We start from the raw sequence: 26058 nt of genomic DNA on the forward strand, positions 1-26058 counted from the left end.
TGGCGATTTCCCGGGGATTATTAGCATAGATACTCATCTCAACCAATTGACGTCCACTGCTGGACATAGGTCTTTTGTAGGGAGTTCCACAATGCACGGTCCTGGGCCGCTTGCCTCCAGCGGCTCCCAGCTACTCGCTTGATGTCATCTGTCCACCTCGTTGGGGGCCGACCTACGCCGCGTTTACCGGTGCGGGGTCGCCATTCCAGCACCTTGGGACCTAGGGTCTTAAGGGGCTGGATTAGCATAGATAGATAGAATAGAATAGAAAAACTTTATTGCAACACAACACAACAGTAAAAGTACAAAGAAAACAGTAAAATGGAAGATAGATGTAGATTTTTAATCATTCACGTGATTATAATCATACTTTATTTATTGTATGAATCGTAGTTGGAATATTTAGATTGAAGGTACCTAGATAAAAAATATTTAGAAACTCTTACTATGTCGCAGGATGGGACCAAACGCGTTAGCCATAGTGTTCGCGCCGTGTATCCTGCGCACGCACAAGATTCAGCCCGCACAAGACTCGCTGCACGACATCGCGCGGCAGACCTCCTGCCTCGAGGCTATACTCATCGACAAGCTGAGCAATGTGAGTACACCCTACCCTTGATTGGTTAACTTCTTCTAATGCCATCTATCGGAGGTTGGTAACCATCTGGGCTAACTGAACATTATCAACAACTAATATATAATCATTTGTAGGTACTTAATATTGAACCATTAGCGTAGCTTTTTCAGCCAGGAAATTCGTCTTCGACCAGGTTTACACTTGTCCCTTCTTACCATGAATGAGTTGGGGCAGGTCGTACTTTGGACTGTCCCGAATATTTAAGGTTTTCATGCGGATTGATTTACAGTGCTCTCAAATTAATTAGTTTAAAGGTATGTTTCAAAATGGCGGTCTGCGCAGATATAGACAAACTGAGTTCGTTTTTGTACATATAAATAGCGCATCCATATCCCTCAGGTGCTATTAATAAACGTGGTATGACGTCGGCATGGAACAATTTTGATACACTGAAATTAGAAAAGTCATGTCAGAAATTATATGTATATATTTAAGTAATGAAATATGTATTTTATGGGTATATGTATGTATGCACAACCTAACTATTTTCTGTAACTGTTTTTTTATCTTCGCCAATGGTTGCCTGGAAGAAATCGCTATGTAGCGAAAAGGCCGCAAAATTGTATACGTTATTTTGTTATACTTTTCTTTTTGTTCTATGTAGTTTTTGTGGTGTGCAATAAAAGTATATTCATTCATTCAAAAGTCCTGTCTGTTGAATTATGAGAAGTCACTGCAAAGCTAATCCGACGTTTTGGCCCCCTTTATTAATGAGTCCCGTTTTACTAAAATTTGCTGGAGCTTTGGTCAATATTTATAAGATATTTTAGTAAGCAAATTGGTAGACAATACATTGGTAAAAGTCATGTGATTTCTAGTGAAATGGCCTAAGATACTATACTTACACAAATGGGCTCTCAAAGCTCGTACGCTGACATAACACATCGGTATCTGACTGACTGTCCTGATTGGCTGAAAAATTTTTTTGCGCGCTTAATGCACTGAATAATGCGCAGGACAGCGCATTTCGCTTAATATAATCGTGTATTTAGCGCAATAGAAACGTAAAGTATGTTTATAGTAACTGGACCATCGGTTCGGAAAGCAGATTTTAGCGAGAAAGTGTCAGCAATGAACTTTGCAGTTGCTCTTTTCCAACTTTATAATAATTATTCTGTAATATAGCAAAGAGCTCGACTTCACTTTAGGGCCGAGTTCGAATCCCAGCTAGATAGCTCTAACTTTGTGTGTGTTAAGTAATTAAACTATTACTTGCTTCAACGGTGACGGAAAACATCGTGATGAAACCGGCATGCCTGAGAGTCTAATGTTCTCAACGTGTGTGAAGTCCACCAATCCATAACTTGGCAGTGCCCAGTGTGATGGAATTCGGCCCCAACCCCTTCTCATTTTTGGAGGATGCACGTGCTCTGTAGTGAGCCGGTAATGAGAATCTGTGATGATGATGCAGACAAATAAAAAATGGTTTAATATGATATCCTGTTGATGAAGTTATAGGATTATAAACACTGCTATTGTTCAGACGCGCGGCGCGTTGGCGGAGATCGCGACGTTGGACGAGGCGTGCGCCACTGCATCTGACCGCCTGGACATCATCCGTGCCCACAGCCTACGCCCACGCCCGGAGGAGCAGATCCTCGAAGGACACATCCACGAGATCGAGAAGGAGAAGGCTATCATCACATCCAACTTGCCTACGCTCGTCAGGTACTGAACTCATATCATATAGTAAACACTATTATCAAACTAACATCATCGTCAATCTATCGAGGCCCCCCAATGCCAGAATGGACTCACTTATTTCATATTGTTCCTTTGTCACTCATCACTATCATAATCACCATCCGCAGCTCCAACTGTTAATGATCCACTGCCAGGCGCAGATCTCATTCGTATATCGTCATATTTAGTCATTATGATTTATAGTTCCGACGCTTTGTTGAACTAAAACAAAGAGTAGGTAATCTAAAAGTTCTGTACACTCAGTGTATTGTTGCTTCGCGCCGAACTGACAGTGAAACTTTTCGCATAGTTTCCAAAATTGTATGTGTGTGTGCAAACTATTTGAGTAGACGGACTGTAATCCTTCTCTGCCTTACATGTCCTATTGCCAAGCATTTTAGAGCTCACCTCGCACGTGCTCTCCAAGGAACGGGAGTGGTCAAGGTCTATTTCCCAACTCCGATCAGTTACTAAGAATAACTTGTCAGTAAACACTAATAATTGTCAATTTTGTGCTACACTAAAATGCCATTTAATAACTTTAAAAAATGGACGATTTATGATTACGATCTGTTGTCGATTTTAACTTAACTATTATTATTTAATTTCACACGCTAAACGCACTTTGATGAGTTTGATATCAAATATGGAAACAAACAAGTTCAGGTCACTTTACCTACTCCGTAATTTTTTTGGGAAACTTCTGTCATTTTTTGGCTTGTGGAATTAATCTCTTTGGACATCCAGGTCCTTTTGCACATACTGTCCTTCTTCAATTAACTTTGTGCTTACAAAGTTCTTATCAGAAGTTCACGTGATATCGTTAATATTTATATATCTTTAACGATAAGCTCAGCGCGTTACAACCCATCGTATTTGACCAATCCAGGGCGACATCAGACGACGATTTACTATCAACCACAGACCACGACGGCGAGTTCGGCAGCACCGATGACCTCAGCACCGGCGCCTCTTCGCTGCGATCCCAACGCCTTCTGCACCGCCAGCTGTCCTCTGACGACCCCATCATGGTGTAGACTCCAACGAGTAGCCCGAGCCACCTGCTTCAAGTGATAAATTACAACTAGAAACTACTCCTGTGAACATTTATGAGGTAAATACTATTGGGCCTAGCATCGACTGACAAGTACCGCCAGCTGTCCTCCGACAACCCCATCATGGTGTAGGCTCCAACCAGTAGCCCGAGCCACATGCTTCAAGTAGTAGAATGCAACTAGAAACTATTCCGGTCAACACCTTTATGACGTCAATTAAACTGGGCCTAACATGTACCGGCAAGAAATGTTCATCTAAACAATCAAGAGGTGCTGAATTACAATTTACAAGTCATAATTAAGAAAGCATAGATGTTTCTTTCATCTCTAAAAATCAAAAATCATTATATCTCTGATTCACATACACTCAAGAAGTGAGCGTAAATCGAAGAACTGAGTTTTACAATAATTATTTACTGTTAATGAGTAAATTTAAAATAGTTTTGTAGATACAAATATGTGGGAAACTGGTCACTCCTTACATCTCATCTGTCATAGGGTTTGAAATTAAACAACAATATCAACTACGTACATACGTAAAAAGTCTGATTTTACTAATGACACTACATTTTTTGGTTTCACTAAATAGCTAATACAGGACTATGAGTGTATTTCTACTATAACTAGACATCTCATAGTATAAAAGGCATATTTGAAAAGGGGGTAATATGCTAATAGGGTCATCATGATAATGTTTGCACGAACTGTTATGCATTTTTGATAAATTTTTTTAGAGAAATAACTGTCAAAGATATAAAACGCGGTTACAACCAGTACTAGCTTAGTTTACATTAATGGTCAAATAAGGGATTACTAAAGCAACATAAAAAATAATTATGGATATTGAAACAGTAATTCGTCAATAGCAATTAGTTAGGGTCGTCATTATTTTTATTAGCTTACTTTTATGCTGAGAAACGATGTGACATGAAATTCTCTAAATTATGATCCTAATACCTCCATTACAAATAACCTTACCTTTTATTACATAGCTACGAAAGGAATAAAATAAATATAGTATGTTTTGCATGAGTTCGAAATCCCAAAATATCACGTTTTGATTAACGTGAGAAGGAATACCGGCGTAACTGTCCTGGATGCATCCCCGACGATTCCTTTAAATTAATTATTGCACAGTAATTTTAAAATTCTCTTACATTCTTAATTTAATAAATCCTAATTACCACAGTAAATTCCTCTTTAAGTTATGCCTACTGTAGAATAACATTAATCTATATTGATAAAACAATCAACGATTAGTTATCGCGTGCAAACATTTCAATTTTATGTCTCCTCACGATAAGTCTTGCCATATACATATTGCCGTATAAAAAGAATTGTTCCTGTTTAAATTTTAAATTATTCTTCATATAATATTAATGCTTTATAGATATTCAAAGTGGCCTAATTGACACCCATAAAAAAACCTTAATTTTTCGGGTAATTTTGACCGTCGGAAAATTTATGGAGGACATAAGACGCATTAAAGAGATTTCATATAATTTCAGCCGGTGTTCGGCTTCATGTCTTGCTTGCCGGTTTTAAAAAAATTTGCCAAACTTGCACTGCTAGCCTGGACAGGAGACAATTATCTCCCCCGGGGAAGGCAAAAAAATAATCTTTTCCCACCGCTTTATAAATTCTTAGAGCATTGGCGCACAAGTGGAAATAATATCCAAATAATATATTTGTCTTCTCCTATTCCATGTTCCCGTGCATTATAAGGTGGACACGTCAATTATATCCCCTGTCAAGGGATATAATCGGGGGATATAATTTTTGTCGCCTGCCTATATATATATACAGGGGACAAAAATACTTGAAATCTCAAGACGCCGCGGGTTTGTCAGAAATCTCCTTTATTGACGTTTATATGAGTCGACGGCCTATCTTATTGGCATAGTAATTGAATAAAGCTGCCTGATTTGATGTGTAATGTCTGTTTAGATATAATGTATTATACATGTTAATATTCTCATGCAATCAAATTTTTCCCCTTTCACTGTACTTAAAAGAGGACTGCTAAATAATAACGCCTACCTGAATTATTCGCTTATTTTTGAAGGTTTCGAAATAAAACAGGTGGCTTTAGCATGTAGTACAAGCTCTAAGTTGCCCGGACTGAAATGAGTTTGAAAACCTTGCGAAGAAATTAAACTAAATTCTTTGACACATGTCAAAAAACTACACGCTATACAAAGCTATAAAAAAACACTATTGAAAGAGCGAAAGTAAAGCTACAATAGGCGGCCTTATCGCTTAAAAGCGATCTCTAAAATATACTACATATAAGTACACATATAATATAAAAAATATAACAGAATATACTTTTATAAATTCTGTCAATTTAGTTATGAGATTCAGAATCGGCAACATAATCGTTTTTAGGAATTTAATAGGAAACATCTGTAGAAGTAAACTCAAAGTCGGTTAAACATGATTCTGCATTATTTTATGTACCGTGGAAGAATATCTCTTAAATATGACCATATAGTATAATATTGTTCGCAAGAAGTTTGTCATGTTTTCATGTTATACAAAACAACATTGAAATTACAGTTGATCGCCGACGCCGATATTATTCTACTCTTTTAACACTGCAGGTTTTATAATAAAATGTAAATTGTGTTTATATCATAGACTAGCCTAAAGAGTTTGACGAACTTCATTTTGTCTGCTGGTTCAAGAAAACTACATACAAAATGGTGACGTTCCGCTCTCTTGGTATGTGCTTTTCTTGAACATAAGTTGCTTTTTAGACTAGAAATGAAAGGAGAAAATATTGCAAAAATATTTTAAATTTTGTACTACCACTTTAGAATTAGTGTAATTTATTTTAGCCATTATTAGTCAGTGAGGGTATCAATTTGGGGTTATAATTTAGCGCTAGTGAGCATATAAATACATTACACGCCATCTAAGTTGGGCGGACTAAAGTTAGTACGAATGGCTGACGCAGATTCATTTTGGAAGAATTTAATTTCATAGTAGTTGTACATGGTCCAACTTTAGTCCGCCCATGATGATGTGCTAACTCTAGGACGATGTATCCATAATATTCTGGTTTGTGAAAATTTAAACTGCCTTTTTATGCAATGTTAAACTTCATAGTAAAGCAGCGAACATATTAGTACATTGGTTTAGGTGCAGTCAACAGCATCACACGTGCTGAGTCAAATCTAATATTTTTCAATCCCAGCAACATTACCAACCTCCGTACTAATATATCCACGCTACACGTAGCATTGCGTGCCATGGAAGTTGTCTGCTATCCGTGCCATAAAGTTTGATATAAATAAATTCATAAATCAATACAGACACGATAATCTAGGAAAAGTGCAGCCGAAAAGCAATACTACACATCTCAGGTAATTTGATCATCAAATTCATATAACTCTAGTAGTAGTATTATTTAGTCTGCTACTACTAAATTATACGGATTTTGTTTACAAAGCCTTAGAATCAAGTCTTGCACCATATTAGCCCTTATTGAAACACTGAAGAGTTTTGTATAGTACTTAATCGTCTTGATATGTAAATCCAGTTAATTGTGATTATTATAGTTCTTGTAATGATAGTTCATAAAATAAACTATTTTAATACTTAGACTTTTAGCTGAATAAAACTCAGTAGCGAATGTTGTTTTTGGCCATGATGCATTTTGCAAGTTGTTATACATTATTATATTAGATTTTAGAAACGATCGCGTCTGTTAGAAAATTGGTATATAGTGTATTTACGTATTGCAAAATATTAAAAGAACATATTTTACATAGAATATAACTGCAACTTCATTTTAATAAAATAATTAATTTTGTACTCATGTTTTACCATTTCCGGTTTGCATAAAATATGAAATACAGTTCATATAAAACTTGCTGCATTTGTCTAAAAAACAGTGTTGCATTTTATATCCTTTCAATGCTTATCAAACAATAAATATAGATTTTGAGATTATACTTTTTGTAAAGGGAATTATATAGTGATTTAAGGTTAAGAAAATCATACATACACTCGTACATTCACATTTTAATTAACAGTATCTCTAATATTTGAGAACTAGCAATTAATTTAACGACTGCGGAAGCGGTTATGATTTTATTTCCTATATCTGTACAAATACCAGTTGCCATAGCAACATTTCGAAATCGAGAAACAGCATTATTTTGAAGAGATGTTACAAACCAAAGACGCCGTCCTGCTGGCTATACTAGCCACTAATAATTATTATTTGTATCGTACCTTATCTTTTAAAAGATAATTGGGCGGACTTTGAAATATAAATCCAGCAGGCCACGACGACTTTAGTCTGTACTCTTCTTTTTAGCAACAAACGCATATTGTGTAAATCGTAGTGTATATTCAATTAAGTTGGGTGAATTTGCTTTTCTATTAAACTCAAAACCGTTAATAGGACAAACTTACCCGACTTCACAGTATAGTGTCTATGGATTATATAGATAAATGTTAGAAATGTTATAATTAACAGAGTGGTGTATCCATTAGTTTTACTGATTGTACCTTGCTTGTATTTTATTTGTTTCATAATCTAAAAGACTGTCTATTGTTAAGCTATTTGAATTATTGTTAAGTCACAAAAATTTAAGTTATACTTAATGTTCAAACAACGAATATCTCTGTGACATGTAATTTTATGAACTAAAACATATTTTTAGCATTAAGTTACTGATTGATATTTGTGATTTGCGGACTCATTTTTTAGTTACAATTGGAGGCCCTTTAATATCACGATGTTAGTTTGAATCTCAAATTATAATTCTGTTATGTTTTATGTCATTTACACAAAAATTGTTATATTTGCATATTCACTGATATGTCGTATCTATATTCAAGAATATCTATCTCTTTTTATTGGGGGTTGTGTCGCAGTAATCTACTGTACTTTTTGTGCCTTCAACTAATTTGCTTTCAACAAGCAGCAGTTCATATTCTATAGATTGAAAATGTTTAGATATTGATGTCTTTTACTAAATGTTAACACACTGATTGTATGTATATTATAGAATTTTAGAATCAAATTATTCATTAGCTGCATACAAAAAAAAATCTGAAAACAATATTTTATATAAAATATACCTTTGAACTGTTTTTAATCTATATCAATAAATAACTTTTATTGCTTTATGTATAATGTATGTGTAGGTTTTTGATAAATGTTCAATGTGGCTCCATCTTAGTATTTAAAGTTATAAGTCCTTGTAGATAAAAAAAATCCTTGTAAAGTTTTGTAAATAAATATTAGAGGTGTAACAACTTAGTTACTACTGTGTTATACATACTAATAGTTGGTTTTAGTTAATTAGTGTTTAGGATATTTCATGTTTAATAATTCATGGTGTTTAAAATTTGAACTGGTGCCTGATGTTTATTCTACGAATTTTAGGTTTTGAAAATTATAATTGTGTGTAGATATGTACTCGAATTGTTAAAAACAATTTTGCATTATAAATGTGATTTTAAACTTTTGTTTTTATTATTGGAATTCTTTAAAATTCATTTCATATCAGAAATAATTACTGATATCAGATGAAAATGTAAGAGTTGAATAAGATATTAATTTGATATTCCATTGATTATAACAATAAAAATAGCAGTTAATTCAAGAACATTATGTAATTGCTAAGGACCAATATTTTTCAAAATACAACATTTTATTTAAAGTTTCAGCTGCCGAGTTATCTTCTTAAGCTATTTGTAATATACTAATTATATGTATAATTAATCAATCTACTTTTAGAAGTCCTATAATGTGTCAATATAATAATTATAATAAAATGTAACCAAAATATTATACTGTATACAAATTATGATAAAAAATAAACAATTGCTGTGGATAACATGGCTTTAATTTCTAATTTAAATTATAAAATTACTGTATCTCCATGTCTTCTACAGTTTGTGTCCAAGGAAGTTGTCCTATAGGACATGTCATCCAATCAGCATTTTTAGAAGCATTTTGCCATATACCAAACTTCTGTGTGGTATCATCATTTTTTTTTCCTTCTATTTGAACTTCTATTATTTCTATATCCTCATTGTCTTTCGATTCATTTATGCTTTCCGAATTGTTTGATATTTGGAGATCATCAGCTGTATATATTTTACTAGACAGAACTGCAAATTTTTCTGGTGATGCAATTACTTTTGCAAGTTGGCATATTTTGACCTTTACTGAATCAGGTATTATAGGTCTTACAAGGGATAAAAGCTCCTTTACAAAAAACACTAGATAAGAATTGTAAGTTGAAATAATTGGCTGTATGAAATTTATGTTAGTAAATTCTTTTGGTACTGGTTTACGCAAGTCTAAGAATATTGCTCTCTTCTTATCATTCGGAAACCAGTGATAGTATAAGTTGTTAATTTCTGTTTCATTCTTTAATGACATATCAATATCAGTCCTGTAATTAAAAAGACGAATTACAATAGCAGCAAGATAATTTCTCATACAATACATAAAAATCAGTGAAAGGATTTATTACACTGGGAGGAATTTTTTAAAATTTAGATTTGGTGTGCAATGTCATCTAGGATACCATTGGACAATGGCAATGACAACACCAGCAGGATGTGGTCTAACAATGGGCATTTTTTTAATGCTTTAATATTTTTTTGGTTATAAAAGCAGAATTAGTACATAAGAATGCACTCTGAAAAGTATGGGTTTGGAAGAAAAACTCTATATATATACTTACGTATTTATCTTTTCCATAAACTGTTGATTTTTCCTTAAAGCTTCTAAAATAATGAACACCCATTTAGCTGCAAGTTTACATTTATTAACACATTTCTCATTCTCACCCTGTGTTATCTTAATGAGCTCCAATAAAAAGTCTCGCAGTAAGTCATTTGTCATAAGAAAATGCAAAAGTCCAGAAAAACTTTGTACATAGTTTGTTTTTAAAGGTCTATTGTTAGTATAGCCAAAGTTATCTAGATGTTTGTACATATCTAGTGATAAAAATGCAGATCCATCTGACAATAGTGCTTTGTTTACATAACTTGAGGAAGACTCATTATTCAGTATTTTCTTGGCTTTATTATTCATCGCACTCCACAGTTTGGCAATTCCAATGTTTAAATTTGAAAAATTTAGACTGTCTTCAAACAAATGACGAGCATCATTAACTAAATATTCCCTCAAATTTTTAGATGTTATATCAGCTAAAGTCTTTAATTTGCATGAAGGATGTGAACAAATACTTAGTGAAACACAGAAGCTCATCAGTGCTGTTATCTTTTTGTCTGTTTCTGTTTCATTGTGAACTTTACCGATAATATAATCAGTAATACATGATTTATGTTTATTCCAATAATTTATTTGAAGCCAATTTAAACTCAGAACACAAGCTTCTCTCAGTAACTCGAGCTGAGGCAGTTTATTACTGTGTGCAGTATCATGGCGTAACTCTATAATCCATTCTGGAACTCCGAAAGTTTTGGCAGCCTGAAACAAGCTGAGCCCTTTCGCAGTTTCTTTGTCAAACATATGATTTACAAACCGCATCAATGCAGAAGAGTATGCTAAGCGAAGTATATGATCGTTAAATATATCATGGTTTTGCCCTTGGTCCTGGATGTACACATTCAGTAAGCTCATAGTAGCTTCAATCCCAGAAGGCAAAGCAGGACACCTAGCTTTCCAAATTATTATTTGGTCGAGAGCATTTTGTTTTGTAGTAAGTGATGAAGTTGGCTCAAATATATTATTATAGACTTTATTCCATTCGACTGTATTATACCAAGGTGATATCTGGTTTACTTCACTCATCTTTCTAATTTAAACTTAGCTCGGAAGATTGAACTGAAAAAATTAATTTCAAACATTCATAACATAACCAACAAAAATCAAAATCAACATTGACAACACATTGACAACCACAGAGAATACATAATTTTTTTAATTAAATTTTAACTAGCTTTGGGTGCTAGCACATTAAGTTTCGTTACATGTGTAGCAAATTATATTTCATCACACTTGCTCGTAACGTGAAGCTAATTAGAAGTTATATATACTTACTCGCGCGCTAATCACAGAACGACTCACTGTAGAGTTGGGTTCTGGTCCCAAACTCGAAATAAAATATTACCTATAATTTAAGTAGCAACATTTCCACGTTATACGGAATAAACCGCTTATTGGCGGAACTATACATTAATTTATGCGACTACGCCGTATTCGTGATTTTTTTATGTGCTTTGATGTTGGGTGTTTTTGTTTTTCAACTCCTAACATCAACATTAACGCTGCATCCACCCTTTGTGCCGCTATGCCGAATATACTAAATAGATGAATCATATCAGTACTTAATACCTAAGTGATCCAAAGAGTAATCGTAGTGTGGGCAGTCTATGCGCCCAATCGGCGTACTTTTCTACTTTTATGTGTGTAAAAAAACCGAGTATTTGCGTTATGCGTTTTATGAGTGGAATAAAGTAAACACATTACATGGTATAAACCGTACACCGCCGTACCAGTAATACAAGAGTTCAATGTTAAACTCCTTGATAGCTCAGCAGCCCTTAAATTACATAACAGTTTTTCCTATACGATACGTGGCTACGTAGCCGAAGCCACGGTGGTAAATCTCCAGAGATTTACAAACTACGCGAGAGATATTATAGTGCACAAGTTAGAACGTGCACAAACAAGTGAACTCTCTATTCTCTCTCTTATAGTCAGATGGGACGGCAGCTCCCGCACGACCGGAGAGAGATTGGGCAAAACGTGTTCTCAGAGGCGTTAATCAAAGTCAACTACCAAAATCCGAACGAATATCAGGAATTTTCGATCGATAGAAAAAACCATTATTAAACTGGCCCGATCAGGGGATAGAAACTTCTAATCTGCAGTAGAACATGCTCAACATTGGACCAACGAGGCAGTTACATCCGGGAATAATTAATAAACGTGGCATCATTTCGAAATAATTGGTTTTTTGTCACATGTCACCCAACAGAACCTGAAATCTCAGAACACGAAAAACCATTGCCGAACTATTCCAATGTTAAGCCACGTTTATTTAATATTACCGTTTAGTATTAGTAGGTACATAATAAAAAAAGTTTCCAAGAGAGTAATTTTTTTTATTAAAAATTTGATACCAAAGGAAATTATGTGTATTATATGCAGTTCAAATCAGGCACAATATCTGAAAACATTTATTTCGGATGCATATTAGAGAAACAATGAATGAAAATGTAACTTATTTAAATTATAAAACATCAGAAAAAAAAGATAGTATACTCACAGTTGAATTTTATTTCAACTGCATATATTACGGACATATTTTAAATGCACATTTCACTAAGGTCTCCGGACACAAGACGACAATAATTAAAAAGCATATAAAACATTAAGCTCAGTGAATTAACGAATCAAAACTGAAATAGAAACGAAAAAATTACAAGTTTTTACACCACAAAAACGAATAGTTTCGGTAATAAATTTAACGTATATCGTTTAACGACATTCACGTCGACGATCAAACTAAAAGAGAATAATCGATGGGTCGCGCTCGTGGCAAACGGAACTACGTCGTCTACACATACAAAGGAACATCGGGAGATAACTACGCTTTCCGATACAAAAGAGTAATCTTAGTACGTACCGTAATAAATATCTATCAATATATACTCTCGATCAACAAATATAATTTAATATAGGCAATAATATAATACGAATTTTTAAATCTATCAACATTATCACAATACGAGTTGCGACGACATTATGCCGTCTAATAAAAAATTACGGGTCGTTTGTAACCAATTTATTATTTACAAACATTACTGTCGATCTTATATTGTACATTTTACGTCTTTTTATTAAAAGAACACTATCGCTAGCGAAGACGTCAACCGATTACGGATAGCCGCTCGGCCGGGTCCGGGTCCCGGTCGCACTCCGTTCTCGCGTTCTGCTCGACTTCTCAAGAGTAAGGGCCGCTCGCAGTCGTCCGCTGGGCTCATAAGTCGACGGAATCGAGGTCTTGTTTGGGCGCCCGCGGCGAAGGCGGCGAAGGCGGAGAGGGCGGCGGCGTTGACGACCGCGGATGGAACTTGCCCGGCAGCGAGGCGAGCGCCGACAGCGCGGCGTCGGCGTGCGGGATTCGCCGCATGATCTTGCCCGACGTGATGAGGCGACCGAAGCCCTCCTGGTGGGCGAAAGCGTATCCGGAGCGCACGGAGCGCCGCGCACGGCGTGCGGACGGCGTGCGCGGTGCAGGCGCTGCGGCCGCACGGCGCCACCGCGTGCGCGCACGCAACCTCTCCGCCAGCGTTGGTCGCCGCCGCGAACACGCCAGCCGCCACGACACCACCGGCACCATCAGGATCATCATCTATAAGACACGAAAGTTTAACAAAGATTGCTGCTGTACAAAAAAGGTATAAAATCTGTCAAAGGTGTAACTGTCTTCAGGCATAATATTCAGAAGTGGGATTCAAATTTAAAAACTCTTTATTCATGCATGCCTATCACTTAGGAAGCGTTCATATATATAGGTTTCCGGTTTTGTGACGCTGATAACTGCATTTGTTACCTTTCCTGTACAAACTTAGCCATATTTTTTTTTATTATCATCACAAAGTCGATTAACAGTTGGCTATGAAGTTATAGCAATTCATACCTAAGCTTTTTTAACGTTTATGTTATCATTATTCTACAGATTCAAAAATTACAAGAAAAAACCAAGGCTTGATTTTCATTTAGATATTGGTACCAATTAATTTTTACTTAAATCTGTAAATTATAGATTTGTGTACAAAAGAAACTGTGCATTGTTTATATATTATATAAGAGGTACTAACAGTGAGCACGGCAGTAAACCAGAAGGTAGCTTGCGTGAGTGCCACAGTCAGCGAGCCCACGTAGGGGCCGCCGATCACGTAGTTGTAAAAATAATCCAACACGAAATACGACACCAACGAGCCCCAGATTGTGACATGGTTGAATACCGTCCAGTATGTTGTATCTAACGCGATCTGAAATACAAGCAGAAACATAATTTATTTTGAATTTATGTGCGGCTTATTACACACAATACTACATTTTATTTATTTGCGAAAAATTGCAATTCAACACATCAACAAAAAGGCGTCCACTAAAGAATACAGGTCGTTTATAGGGATTTCCACCAGCTATGGCATCGTGTGTGTGTGTGTGTGTGTGTGTGTGTGTGTGTGTGTGTGTGTGTACAATTTGTATCCAGAATATCTTTTTATGTAGTCCCTTTTGGGGATCCACCAACTTGTGACCTACATTTGTATGAAGTGGTAAAATATAACAGCTCACCTGTGTCGTGTTGTCAATAATTAGTATCGTAGCCACGACACTCCCTAGTAACATGTGGTCTGACAATATCTTGCCGTCGGGCGCCAACCCGTCTTTGTAAGTACCTGCGTACAGATAAAATATACATTTAACTCTGGCTCTATCATCAGCCGATTATCATGGACGCAATAAAAAAATAATAAAACATGAATAGTGAATATAACATAAAACATACGCCTTATCGCTTTACTCGATCTCCTAGACAATAGTTATAAGGTTGCTTAGCTAAATAGATCAAAGACACAGACTATTAATAACGGCAAAATAACGGCCTCCAAAATAACACAGTCAGCGATGTGGTTTTTTAAGTGGATAATTCGACTGATTCGATCTGTGTGTGGCAGGGAAAATTTGGAAATATAGAATTTCTGATTTCTCTCTGGTATGGTCTCTGGCTTTGCCCACTAAAGAAGACGAGCCGCCGTGCGATTTACCGTGTCGATACGATGTCGCGCAGAAATCTATTAGGAGGTTTATTGCAGCACTGGTGCACTCCCTATTCCCTTACTCACATAGTCCGATGCGGCGGTTGCTCGAATACAAAAGTAAATAGCACAGGTCCGACAACTTAAGGTGCTCTCTGAGGCACAGGGTGAATTTCTGAATTCCGGGCTAGTATTAGGTAGCGGTGATAGCTCTGTGGTTAGGAAGACCGATTTCAAATCGCAGCACGCACCTCTAAATTTCTAAGTTTTGTGCGTTTTATGCAATTAGGTAGGTGAACATCGTGAGGAAACCTGTCTGAGAGTGTGGAGTCCACCAATCTGCCACCAGGCCTAAACCCTTCTCATTGTTTTGTTTCAACATTACCGCTTTTTTGTTAAGCGGTAATGGGTTGATTTGATGACTAAGAATTTCTTGATAGATAAACCAAATTGAATCGAACTCAGGAACTACTTCTTCGGACTTCGAACTATTCTGCGGACTATCTTCTTCGTCGTAACCTCAACGCTGAGGGCCGTGACTATCTATGCAAGCTTTACTTACTAAAGCTCGCCAGGCGGTACGATCTTGAGCTTTCCTGAATGAGCCCTGGATAGAGTACATAATGAGGCATAATAAAGACGTCAGTAGAAAATCACGTACCGTAGGGTATGAGGAAGAGCACGAGCGAGGTGAAGCAACCGTGCAGCGTGGACTTGATGAACTCAGTCTTGTTGAACAGCTGGCTGGTGTGGCCGGGCGCGTACAGCTTGGGGAACTGTAGCGACGTGGCGTCCGACACGTCCTGTTCGAACACGCCTAGCGCCAGCACCGGCAGCGACGTGTAGAACAGGTTGTACACCGAGATGAACATCTCGTCGAACACCGTCTGGAACAAGCGATGTAATACAATACGTGTAAATACTACTTTGTTTCTTGTTTCTCGAGGGTGAACTCTTCTTTATGAGACACCTGGCTTCCTGGGGGATTTATACACACTAAAACATTTGTTTTGACAAAGGTACATAATACAGAGAACGTGAAGCGCCGTCCTCAGTGCTACTACTAATTTATTTTGTTTCCTTCTTCACTTTTCTATCATCGAACTGCAAGGCATCGTAAGGGTCTGCACCGTTACGTAGTTGATGTCCCATGGACTCGTACAAAGCGTTTTGCTTTCCCATTCGCAATTCGCACAGCGAAGATCTGGAATGCCCTTCCGGCTTCCATCTTCCCGCTACCTATAAATATGGGTCTGTCCAACTTTGTGACATTGTTTGGTCCAGTAGTAGACTGTTGTAGGCTATTGATAAAAATCCCTCGATGGCCACCCTCGTATTGATAAGTTCCCGAATCTTCAAAAAACACACTGGCGCATCCCCTATCAATGCCCATGAGTCTCATCTCAAGAGAAACGGTCTCCAAACCTAACTAGCCTAGCAGTTTGTGGCACAACAACTGCAGTCTTCTCGGGTTAGCAAACGGAGAGCAAGCAGCCAGAGCCCTCAATCTGACACGACCTCCAGGTCTCACCACCCGGGATTATTGGATCTACCGTTTGGGATGAAAAACTTTAAGCTAATACTTCTTTTCCGTAAAATAAAATCCGTTCAGTTATTTTTAAGAATACAGTTTTCGTACAGAAAAACATATTTCTAAAAAGACTTCATCATCATTATCAGCCCTTAAACAGCACAATACAGCACGTAAGAACTCGTTCCGCCCTAAAAGAGTAGCCACTAGACTATCACCGCTTTAGTAATCATTAAATCATTTTACACAAATCTTGGGGAAGGTGGAAGTTCGCTTGCATTTGTTTTCCGATCTATATTTTATTATTTGTTATACTTCTGGTATAAACAATAAAAATAGAAAATTTAATTCTATGTGGAATCAAACAATACTCACTTGTGCACTAAATCCACAGAACATCGCGAACCAAAAGTGGCAGACCGTGAACGCGAAGTTCTTATAAAAGAAATACCGCAGAAACTTGCACATCCGGTAGTACGACCACCGGCCGTGCACCAGCAGTAGTCGTTGCAGGAACCTAAACTGCGCTATCGAGTAATCGGACGCTAATACTGCTTGCATGCCCTCCTGGCCTGAGATTCCAACGCCTATATGTGCCGCTGAAACAAAATATTATATTAGCATAACTAGTAATGATCGCCGCATCGCTCGCGTTTTCTATACGCGTGTACTATTGCCAATTCTGCTATACTAAAAACTCTGAACTAAATTACGTTTATTTAGGTCAGAGTTTTTAGTATATTAGAAATACGGGCGACATCCTTGTGCAAAGGATGAAGCGTGAAAAGGAGAGCACAACTTTCAGACCTTTTTTTTATAGAGAACTTAGTTTAGAGATTTGTGTACAACTTAAACGGTTTCAATGTGTAATTGCTTACTGATGATTTAAATACTAATTTTGGTGAGGGAAACAATGACAGACTAAAAACTCCCAGCATTTATGACTACAATTAGAATCTTAGGAAATATATTTTATAACTGATGACATAGTTAGTTGTAGTGGGACACCATGGATTTTTCTTGTGTAAAAAGTAGCCCATATTTTAATCCAGTGCAATTCCAAATTTCAGCCAATTCAGTTCAGTAGTTGGGGCGTGAAGGAGTAACAAACATACACACTTACATGCAAACTCTCTCCTGTATAATATTAGTTTGATAAAAGAATGCTGTAGCTCATTTGACTTAAATTTAAATCTGTGAGAACACTATAATTGTAACATCATAAATAAATATTATAGAAGTGATCATACGAATTGACCGATATAGACTATAAATAAAACCTTTCGAAACTATTTGGATTTGCTTTTTTCATTTAATAATCGTGCAACATTAGCCGAGCTCGAGTGTAAGGTGTTAGTTACGCTAACAAAATTAAACTAAAGTTGAATTAAAAAACTATTCAGTAAATGAGTAAATAACGGTTTGCTAATATGCAAACGCATTTGCAATTAAAGTTGCACCAAAATGGATGCATTATGCCTGGTACATATGAATGCGATATAAGGCTACACAAATACAGGTTCGACAAAAACGTTGAGCCATTGTATAGAGTAACCGTTAAAAACCAATTCTACGTTTTAAATTTTTTTTAAAGTATTTTTCATGTAGATGTGCTATTAAATTGAAACTTTATGATAGTCTTTAAAATTATTAACTTGAAATTTAACATAAAACAGAACATGAACAGTGAAAAACTCAAAACGAACTAAAATTCAATCAATAATAATTAATGCTAAAATTTGGAACCTTTGTATTATTTGAACGCCGTTGTTCAATCATCTCTTACAGTACAATACGCAAGTAAATAAAATGTACCCACCTTTTATCATAGATACATCATTGGCACCGTCCCCTATTGCGAGCGTGACCGCTTTTCTGCTTTTCTTGATAAGCTCAACTACCATGGCTTTTTGTAATGGCGTCACTCTACAGCAGATCACCGACCGACACTGCAGTACGACGTCAAGGAACCTAAACGACGGGAATAACATAGTTTTGATATTATTGTATACTAGCTGTTACTCTTCGTCTGCGTTTATAACGGTTTTTCAATAAATCCTGTTGGTCATCGTTGGTTTTCCTGGGATAAAAGGTAGTATGTTGCTTCCTACCTAGTCCTTTCAACTAATTCCATGCTAAATAGCAAGTTTAGTGGTTGCTTAGTTCGGGCGTGAAGAATAGAGAGAATAGAATAGCACCTTAATTGGTAACTTTTTCTCGGTTGGTTCAGTCGGCGTAAACCACTTTTTAAGTAATCTAGGCAAAACTTAATAGGCAGGCCACACAGCACGGCATAATACAGAATTTTGCCTGTAACTCTTCAAGCGAATAACGAAACAATGAACATTATCTTATGTATATCTTAAGCAATTTTTTTTTTATCCGTTCCGTTGAAATCCACACGCACCACTTGAAGAAGGCAATCTGTTGGAAATATCCGTAGTTGCAATACCATCTATTGGAAGTAATCAGTAGTAGCAACAAAAGTTTTTCAAGCTTTCGGCTGATCTCATCGGGTTTTTCTAATTTTCTGTTATTGATTCGAAAACTGGTTAGACGTAACAAAGGTTTAACTGTCCCAGACCATAGAAAGGTCCTAGAAGAATATATTATGGGAGTGAAACGTCGTTAGAATCCCTGGTGCGACGGTGAGTTTAAGTACCTTACCTTTTCCGTTTAAGTACCTTACCTTTTCCGTTTAAGTACCTTACCGTTTAAGTAAGAGGTCCCGAGTTCGATTCCCGGCAGGGGCAATATGGGAATTTATAGTATCTGAATTTCCTCCGGTCTGGTCTGGTGGGATGCTTTGGCCGTGGCTAGTTATACCCTACCGACAAAGAAGTGCCGTTAACTACTTAATGTTCCGGCCCGATGTCACGCAAACCTATGGTATGACTACCATACTCCCTAACAGGTTACAGCTACCATTCTGGACTGCATCATCACTTACCATCAGGTGAGGTAAAATGAATTAAAAAAAAAAAAAAATTTTTTTTTATTAGAATGAAACTGACTTACTTTTCCTCTAGCTTGGGATGCAGACAGTGCACGAGGGAGTGTCCGTTGACGACGATCGCGAACCCGTTGGAGTCGTCGGCGTTGTGCTCGTGAGCGTCCGCAGAGTAAGGCCCGCCGGCCGTAACGTACTCGTTGCTGTAACCCATCTCAATCGTCTAGCATTTCGTGATCTTATTTAGGATTTCGCAGTAAACAGAGGAAGCCATAGTAGTATTTGGCATAAAAGTAGTGTATCATTATCTCAACTGATGGATATCCGCTGCTGGACGTACGTTTTTGGTAGGTAGGGATTTCCGAATACCATAGTCTTATGCCGCTTAGTGCCCTGCGACTTGCTTGACGTCAGCTGTCTATCTAGGAAGGTGTATTTTTAGCCTATATTCTTGTTTGACTTTCTAATATACATATATTGTCTGAACTGGTAATCCAAACATAAACAAAGTATAAAATTCTTGATCCTTATAATATTAGTATAGTTTTATATGACACTATAAGAAGACGGCTATAAGAAGCACGACGCGATCATTTCGGATCATTAAGATGGTAGCTGTATAGTTCCATCAACTCCGTCTATTTTTAATGTAATTTTCTAACAATGATAAGACAGCGACCACAAAATAAAAGGATCATACTTTAATTTCGTCAGTTAATTCACAAAGGAATTACTCTAAAAAAATCATATTATACGAAATCAACAAGAACAAACAAAAATAATTGTTAATAGAACTATCACAAAATTGTATTATTTATAGTCACACAACATTGCAATTAGCAGTAGCAATAAGCCGATTTCTGTTATCAACACTTGTAAATATGTATTATTGTTTTTCATGAACTACGCTACAGAATTTTTTATTAGGAATGTGTCAAGGTGTAGATTGTGATAGTGTCTATCGCCTATATGGGAAAGATAGATAAGAAAGTGATCTCGAAAGTGAGCAGTTTAAACACAGTGAAGATTGTTTAAGACATCAGTGAGGGTTAGATATTTTAATATAAATAAATAAATATACTACGACAATACACATCACCATCTAGTCCCAAAGTAAGCGTAGCTTGTGTTATGGGTACTAAGATAACTGATGAATATTTTTTATGAATAATATACATAAATACTTATAATATATAGATAAAAAAACCCCGACACTGAAAAACATTCATGTTTATCACACAAATATTGTCCAGTTGTGGGAATCGACCACGGCCCTGGACTCGCAGAAAGCAGGGTCGCTGCCCACTGCGCCAATCGGCCGTCAAATACTTTACTTAGCATTTTGGGAATGCAAAAAAATACTGTTTAATATTTTTTTTTGTAGACAATTTAAAGCAGACGATTGCTTATAAGCAACGTTTACACAAACACGTAGCTTAGCACTAATGTAAGAGCACAAATTCGATCAATAATGAACTGGATATGGAGTAAAGTGGCCGGTATACTCACATCTGTCGCGCGTTCTAAATATTGAATATAACTAATAAAATATATGTTCTTAATTAATTAAAGAATTCTTTAAGTCAGGCAGTTAGCATATACCGATCAGTTTTCTTAGTAGCCTTACGCAGTTAGGTTACCAAATCGAGGGTGACAACTTATTTTTCAAAGACGCGTGGTCCTTCTCGATCAATAATATACAGCAGTTGAAGACTGCTTTATATTATTGATCGAAGGACCACGGCATAATATTCGATTACGGCGTAGCTATTTATTGTACTAAGACAGTATTTTAAACAAATAAAAATCATTTAAGTTATAGTTTTTTGGGGCATTATCAAAATCAGAGACTAAATTTTTCTAAACTTAACAAATATTGCGCACGCAGACGTAAGACAAGATTAAGTTGATCTCCAATAAGATCTATATTAAGTGTGAAAAAATAATTTACGGTACATAATAATACATTATATAATTTAAGCCATTTTGCCACTGTGTTGCATGTTTTTTTTAATAAATATGCGCTCTTTTTATTTTAGAATATGATATTCTAAAATAAAAAGAGTTGGTACTGAGAAGACAAAAACAAGGATAGAGCCGACAGAAAATGGCAAAAAATGTAAGATTAAGATTACGTTCATATTACGATACTGCGTTAGAAAATAAAAGACATACAACCAACGACGTGTAGGTATACCTATCCGACAATACAGCGAATACCGACAATAAATGTAATGAGTATTTTCTAACCTATTACTCATACTAAGACGTGCAGCGAGGGATCAATATTAATTTCTTTCTACGCTGCTTAACGGCAACCTTAATGAGAGTTATACATCCGGCCGTAAATATATTTATCAATATGTCTCACTCACACTCATTAACGTTAATAACTGATTTTGACAGGCTGTTGCCATATTGTTTTTGTGTTCCATTGATTGAAGACGTATTGGCGCTGTACGTTATGAAGCTGTAATAAGAGTGTCCAAGGAACTAAAATTCTACTTACTAATACTTATTTCAGAGACACTTGCATTTGGCGCTACAAATTGAGAAAAAAATTTACGCTGTCTTTTATTTAGAGACAGATAGTCCAGTGTTAATAAAATAAATCAGTGGCTAAAGACGGGAATACACGCCCGATTTTTTTATTTCGTGCCATTATTTTGATTGAACATTCAACATACGTCCGAACCGTTAGTCGGATCCCTCTGAGTTGTTGCTGTTGAGATGATTCTGTAGGGCTCGAAAACGATCAACTACAGAAAACGCTTAACAATGTGTATCGAGTAAGTACGTACAGGTAGCCTGATTACAAAATTCGGAAACAGAATGTGACGTGTATTGCTAGGCTAATAGTGAGGGAGTTACTGACATTTATAAGATGTGAGATGACATTTATAAGAGACGTCTCAGATGCTAGCAGCGGCACTAAAAATATGATACCACTTAGCAGATCGTAAGATAAACGTTTTCGGTGAAAGAGCTCCAATCACAGAAGATGGCGGCGAGGCATGATGTGGCAAGGCGGTGAGTATAAGTGTAGCTGTTGGTTTCTACCTGTCGTGTGCTAGTGTGTTAAGTTCCCACCTAAATGTTACGACGGAGACGGCGGGCGCGTTTAGCTTTACGTTGGCGGAGCGGCCCGGGGACGGCCGCGACACTGAACCGCCGCCGTTCGCTGTCTCTACACTTGAGCTCTTGGCTTCGGATGATCCTGAGAAGATTAACCTATAGTTTACATAGCTACACTTCGTTCTTACGGTTGTCAGTACTATAGGAGTTATTGGAGATGGGGGAAACATATAAACAGTACCACTAACATTCGATTTTGAGAAATGATTTTATGAGTTGAACCATATATTTAATTTTTCCGTCTAAAAGTAAAATAAGTAAAAGAACTGTAAACCATTACTATTAGTATACTATTACTAGTAATGAATTGAAATCACATTTGCATTTATATGTGAGGATGTATTATTTATTATTCTTTAGTCGAACTTTTAATACTTTTAAGGCAGTTTTAACAAAATAAAACCGCCTAAGGCAAATTATACTGGGTCGACGGCATGGTTCTATTAAATTGTTACGATCTAGGGTTGAAAATTCGACACAGGCTATTATGATCTTTACGTCCCTATAATAAAGCTCTTATTATGGGAAGTAGTAGTATAAAATTTGAAGGCACAATTAAATACAGCTTTCTTCATGACCCCATTATTTTAGACACTGAATAAAATTTATAAAAAAAAAATCATTCGATTAATTATAATGGCTCGAAAGTCTTGTTGTATTGCACTACTATATTACTTCTAGAACTTAATTATTAATCAATCTGCCTTCTGTTTATTTTGGATTACGATGACAAATAATTTCCCGCGTCAGGAGTACATAACGTCAAGGAAACGCGAGTACGTACCGTGTGGCAGGAATGTGTTGACGACGCGGATGGAGTCGCGACACTTGGCGAGCTGGCGGTCTACGTCGTCGTGCGCCGCGCCGTCTATCACGAACACCTCCGCCATGTCGTCCGTCAGCAGTTGGCACGAGTAGCCGATGTTTATGGCTGTCTCTGTATAACCAGAACCGTTGCATGTTTTTTATGTCTTCAAGGTCAAGGAGTAAACAGTCGAATATTTATTATGTCTTCAAGGTCAAAGAGCAAAAAGTTTAATGTTTATTGTGTCTTCAAGGTCAAAGAGTATCAAGTATAACATTTATTAAGTCTTCAAGGTCAAAAAAGCGACATTAAACGCGTAATATTCACCTTGTTTATCTCCTGTAAGTACCCATATTTTCATGCCAGCCATACTTAAATTCGCTATCGTCTCTGGCACACCATCTTGTAATTTATCTTCAATGGCTGTGACACCTGCAAATAGGTTTAGAATACAGTTAATCTTTGTGGCTCCTGTAAATAACTGCCGGTCAGATTATTATAAGATGTCGGGTTCAGACCCTCGAGTTTGATTTAGTTTTGTATACTTTATTTCCAAAACCATTTTCCCGCTCGAGATAGAATGTCTTCATCTAAGCTCAGATTAACGTCGAACCGAGCCGAGGTCCGAGCCCGCGCAGGAGGCACCCTCTGGTCGACGTCTCCCACTCTCCCCCCGATGTCATCGAGCCCTGGGGCTTTCTCATGGCGAGCTTTCGCGCTCGCTCCACTCCCCCAGTGACGCCGTAGCAACCCCTCAGGTGGTTAGCAGCAAGTGTCCAGTCGAAAATCGAAAAATCATCTAAAAATTAGGTGTCACTAAAAATGTTGGAAATGAGTGAAAAATTAGCCTGAGACGTGGGTATTAAGCCTCATGTGTCTGTAATAATATCAGCATCTACCTTCTTCAAATCGCAGTAAAGCAATGCTGCGTGGCGGATGAAACAAGCAGCGTACTCATACTTCCCCGGATGAGCTCTGTCACAAAATGCTCTACAACCACTTTATTAAACTAAGTCCACTTACCCAACAGGATGAGGTCAGTCTCAATCTCCTCATATATGGCATCGAGGCGTTCGTCTCGGTCGTGAATCGCGAGCGCAGCGGCCTGGTGACGTCTCTTCCACTCCGCGAAACCCCGCTCTTCCAAAGGCCGCCACGCGAGGGCCAGTGTACGTAGACCCTCGCCCGCGAACTTCTGCAATAGAAAAGGGTCCATTGTTATTTGTGGCCACACTATCTTCTTAATATACTTCTCTTTACCTCAAATCTTCCTAAATATACATAGTTTTTTCAGCAAGTGTATATATATAAATCACATACAACCATCGTCTCGTTTACTTCAGCTTTTCGCATTTTAAAAACTGACTATACGTCGTCTTATAAAATTTATTAGTGTCTGATAGGACAGGCTATAAGATGGAAAATAAATGCCAAGCAAATGTTACAAGTTTTCTATATATATCATTTTAAAAAGAAGTACTCTAAGTTTAGTAGAGGTTATAATATCTATTTAACGTTCGTGAATACTTCGTACAGTTCTTTCGAATTTAACGAGTGTGGTTTTCACTCGTCTGCGTATAGCAAGCTCTACAAAGAGTAATTTTTCAAACGACCTTGAACTATTAGCTAGGCGGAGCGGCTAGGTACTTACGTTTAAATGCTCTTGTGTTTTTGATTTAACTTCCTCCTGGTTGCTACGTTTTAATCTGTCGTATATTACATTATCAGCACCTTTAGTATATAACCTAATTTCACCATCCTTCTTTAATATCACGGACATTCTTTTCCTAACATTATTAAAATCTAATATACATAACAACTCATACACCTGCAACAAAAAATATCAATTACTTTACAATAATACCATTTCAAAGTAAGCAAATTCATCATTAATTTTATTAGGTATAAGATTTATTATTTTCGCACTGAACGATTCAGGCTTCCTTTCTTATTGTCCTTAAAAACACAGTTTAGTCCGTAAACCTGCATTGTTTCCTTAGAAACAAAGCAGGTTTACGGACTAAGGTAACCAACAACCACTCTCTGGTAACTATTCATTTCAGGTGTTAGTGATAATGATCGGACTAAAGGTTTACTATTAAGGTTCTTTGTAACAATATGCTCTCCGAGACTCGGGAATAGCCATATCTACAGGCTTTTTCTGTATATCAGTGGATATTTAATTACGTTACAAACTATAAATAGTAGCCATTAAGTAATAAAAGTCATTATAACTCATTTTTACCTAAGTTGCCACTTAAGTGATCCATAGTTACAATGGTAATTTAATGTATACCGAGATACAAAATTAGCCTCCTGGATTCTCCTAGTATAACAGACGAGATATGTGGAAACCGCCTCTGTAGTAGAAGTAGCCTTCTGGATCGCTAAAGTCGGTGATCCATCTATGTACCAACTTGGGTCAACGTAATTTAACCAGTGCAATCCACTTAACAGGCCATACCGGCTCATTAGCAATTCCGT

At 36.8% G+C, this 26058-nt stretch overlaps 3 protein-coding genes across 12 annotated transcripts in view; 1 reads left to right on the forward strand and 2 right to left on the reverse strand.

Annotated features, from left to right (window-relative positions):
• Positions 1–3987, forward strand: part of LOC120632728 (unconventional myosin-IXa-like) — a 40720-nt gene extending 36733 nt beyond the window's left edge. For 4 of the 5 annotated variants that reach the window (XM_039902712.1, XM_039902716.1, XM_039902713.1 and 1 more), the window contains 3 exons: positions 457–598; positions 2121–2305; positions 3210–3987. In XM_039902712.1, coding sequence (XP_039758646.1) covers positions 457–598; positions 2121–2305; positions 3210–3357 — 475 coding nt within the window. In that variant the 3' untranslated portion in view covers positions 3358–3987. The remainder of the gene's footprint in view (positions 1–456; positions 599–2120; positions 2306–3209) is intronic. The other variant, XM_039902714.1, reaches the window with a different exon arrangement.
• Positions 3988–9224: 5237 nt separating this feature from the next.
• LOC120632729 lies at positions 9225–11255 on the reverse strand. The gene is made up of 2 exons (XM_039902718.1): positions 10092–11255; positions 9225–9797 (listed from the first exon to the last, which is right to left on the reverse strand). The coding sequence occupies exons 1-2, from the start codon at positions 11165–11167 to the stop codon at positions 9266–9268; spliced, it is 1608 nt and encodes a 535-aa protein (XP_039758652.1). The 5' UTR covers positions 11168–11255; the 3' UTR covers positions 9225–9265.
• Positions 11256–13151: 1896 nt separating this feature from the next.
• Positions 13152–26058, reverse strand: part of LOC120632615 (probable phospholipid-transporting ATPase IM) — an 84909-nt gene continuing 72002 nt past the window's right edge. For 5 of the 6 annotated variants that reach the window (XM_039902549.1, XM_039902550.1, XM_039902554.1 and 2 more), the window contains 12 exons: positions 25226–25402; positions 24598–24769; positions 23902–24006; positions 23554–23706; positions 22695–22851; positions 19703–19837; positions 18504–18655; positions 17060–17283; positions 15815–16040; positions 14690–14793; positions 14206–14379; positions 13152–13736 (listed from right to left, as the gene is read on the reverse strand). In XM_039902549.1, the coding sequence (XP_039758483.1) occupies positions 13362–13736; positions 14206–14379; positions 14690–14793; positions 15815–16040; positions 17060–17283; positions 18504–18655; positions 19703–19837; positions 22695–22851; positions 23554–23706; positions 23902–24006; positions 24598–24769; positions 25226–25402 (2154 nt within the window). In that variant the 3' untranslated portion in view covers positions 13152–13361. The remainder of the gene's footprint in view (positions 13737–14205; positions 14380–14689; positions 14794–15814; positions 16041–17059; positions 17284–18503; positions 18656–19702; positions 19838–22694; positions 22852–23553; positions 23707–23901; positions 24007–24597; positions 24770–25225; positions 25403–26058) is intronic. The other variant, XM_039902553.1, reaches the window with a different exon arrangement.

Source organism: Pararge aegeria, chromosome 20, assembly GCF_905163445.1.
Source record: "Pararge aegeria chromosome 20, ilParAegt1.1, whole genome shotgun sequence".
Lineage (NCBI taxonomy): Eukaryota > Metazoa > Arthropoda > Insecta > Lepidoptera > Nymphalidae > Pararge > Pararge aegeria.

Excerpts from the sequence above, each read along its gene's own strand:
- LOC120632729 (XM_039902718.1), bottom strand. The coding sequence starts at position 11,167 with ATGAGTGAAGTAAACCAGATATCACCTTGGTATAATACAGTCGAATGG. Across the intron at positions 9,798-10,091 it reads TTTATGGAAAAGATAAATAC|GACTGATATTGATATGTCAT; the intron begins GTAAGTATATAT and ends TTTTAATTACAG.